A 2,193-nucleotide genomic window follows, 5' to 3' on the forward strand; every position below is an offset into this window, starting at 1 on the left:
CACTGCCATTCTACCAATGTCTGTTCCTATGTTAAAACATAAAAACACTGCCATTCTACTAATGTCTATTCCTATGTTAAAACATAAAAACACTGCCATTCTACCTATGTCTGTTCCTATGTTAAAACATAAAAACACTACGTATCCAACGACATAGACGTTCCAGTCTTAACCACAGAAGGTTATTAAAAGTATTAGGACATCGGTTTCCTGACAGACTCCATATATGAGTCCTGTGTATGGATTGAGAACAGTGGAAATGGTCCAATGTATGCAAAGAGTTTATATCTCGACACGTAGGCCTGTTTTGGCACATTCTTTGAACCTTTTCAACTTCTGATTTTGAAACGTGAGGTCCTTCTTACTTGATCAATGAGCCCTATCTTCCTGATGTTGTGTTGTTCTTACCTGATCCATGAGTCCTATCATTACCTGATCCATGAGTCCTATCCTTACCTGATCCATGAGTTCTATCCTTACTTGATCCATGAGTCCTATCATTACTCGATCCATGACCCCTATCACTACCTGATCCATGAGTTCTATCCTTACTTGATCCATGAGTCCTATCATTACCTGATCCATGACCCCTATCCTTACCTGATCCATGAGTCCTATCCTTACCTAATCCATGACTTCTATCACTACCTGATCCATGATTCCTATCCTTACCTAATCCATGACTTCTATCACTACCTGATCCATGATTCCTATCCTTACCTAATCCATGACTTCTATCCTTACCTGATCCATGAGTCATATCATTACCTGATCAATGACCCCTATCTTTACCTGATCCATGAGTCCTATCCTTACCTGATCCATGACCCCTATCCTTACCTGATCCATGACCCCTATCCTTACCTGATCCATGACCCCTATCCTTACCAAATCCATGACTTCTATCATTACCTGATCCATGATTCCTATCATTACCTGATCCATGAGTTCTATCCTTACCTAATCCATGACTTCTATCCTTACCTGATCCATGACTTCTATCACTACCTGATCCATGACTTCTATCTTTACCTGATCCATGACCTCTATTCTTACCTGATCCATTACTTCTATAATTACCTGATCCATGACCTCTATCCTTACCTAATCCATGACTTCTATCCTTACCTGATCCATGACCCTATCCTTACCTGATCCATGACTTCTATCCTTACCTAATCCACGACTTCTATCCTTACCTGATCCATGACTCCTATCATTACCTGATCCATGACTCCTATTCTTTTATCTTGGTACAGTCTAGAATTGTACGTTACGTCATCCTGATAACTCTGGTTCAAATGTCACAGAAATTTAAACTGAAAATAAACGTTTAGGATAATCTACTAATATGTTTCTTACGATATATGACCTATTTTTTCTAGTTGTTTTGCAGGTGTTACGTACTTAAATTTGTTATACAATAACTTGTGCAAGTACGAAACACAACAGAGCGATACAGTTTAAGAAAGGTTCGGAAGGTAGATGATTTGGGATGGAACAGGCGTACCTCTAAACATGTTAATGTGTTACATACGGAAATTAATATATTATTGTTGTTACATAAGCAGTATCCTACACTTTTATAACTGTCGTATTAATAGTAACCTTTCCGCGCTTTTCCATATTTCTACACACACACCTAGTGGCTCAACAGTAAGCCTGAAACTTATAACGCTAAAAACCGAGTTTCGATACCCGCGGTGAGCACAGCATAGAGAGCTCATTGTGTAGCTTTGTGCTTAATAGCAAACACTCAAACAAGAATCCATATTTCTGGCTCTGGTTCTTACCAAAGTACACACATTAAATATTCTCAGGAATATCAAAGGAAATATTTCCTTGTGTTTCCATCTTGTAACCCCAGTGTTCAGCAGATATAATATTGGTGGAGAATGCCAGGAGACTATTAAATCATATTATCATCTCTGTCATAGATACAAAGGGGTTTACGTTACCCCAACTTTAAAGGAAATATTTCCTTGTGTTTCCATCTTGTAACCCCAGTGTTCAGCAGATATAATATTGGTGGAGAATGCCAGGAGACTATTAACTCATATTATCATCTCTGTCACAGATACAAAGGGGTTTACGTCACCCCAACTTTAAAGGAAATATTTCCTTGTGTTTCCATCTTGTAACCCCAGTGTTCAGCAGATATAATATTGGTGGAGAATGCCAGGAGACTATTAA

The 2,193-nt window shown here is 38.5% G+C and overlaps 1 protein-coding gene across 1 annotated transcript; it reads right to left on the minus strand.

Moving 5' to 3' along the window:
• Nucleotides 1-408: 408 nt before the first annotated feature.
• Nucleotides 409-760, minus strand: LOC106477475 (stress protein DDR48-like; the record flags this gene model as incomplete). Its single annotated transcript, XM_013938035.1, has 1 exon — nucleotides 409-760. A coding segment is annotated over exon 1 (352 nt), but the record flags the coding sequence as incomplete, so codon positions are not given.
• Between the last annotated feature and the right edge of the window lie 1,433 nt (nucleotides 761-2,193).

This window comes from Limulus polyphemus, unplaced genomic scaffold (assembly GCF_000517525.1).
Source record: "Limulus polyphemus unplaced genomic scaffold, Limulus_polyphemus-2.1.2 Scaffold15873, whole genome shotgun sequence".
Classification (NCBI taxonomy): domain Eukaryota; kingdom Metazoa; phylum Arthropoda; class Merostomata; order Xiphosura; family Limulidae; genus Limulus; species Limulus polyphemus.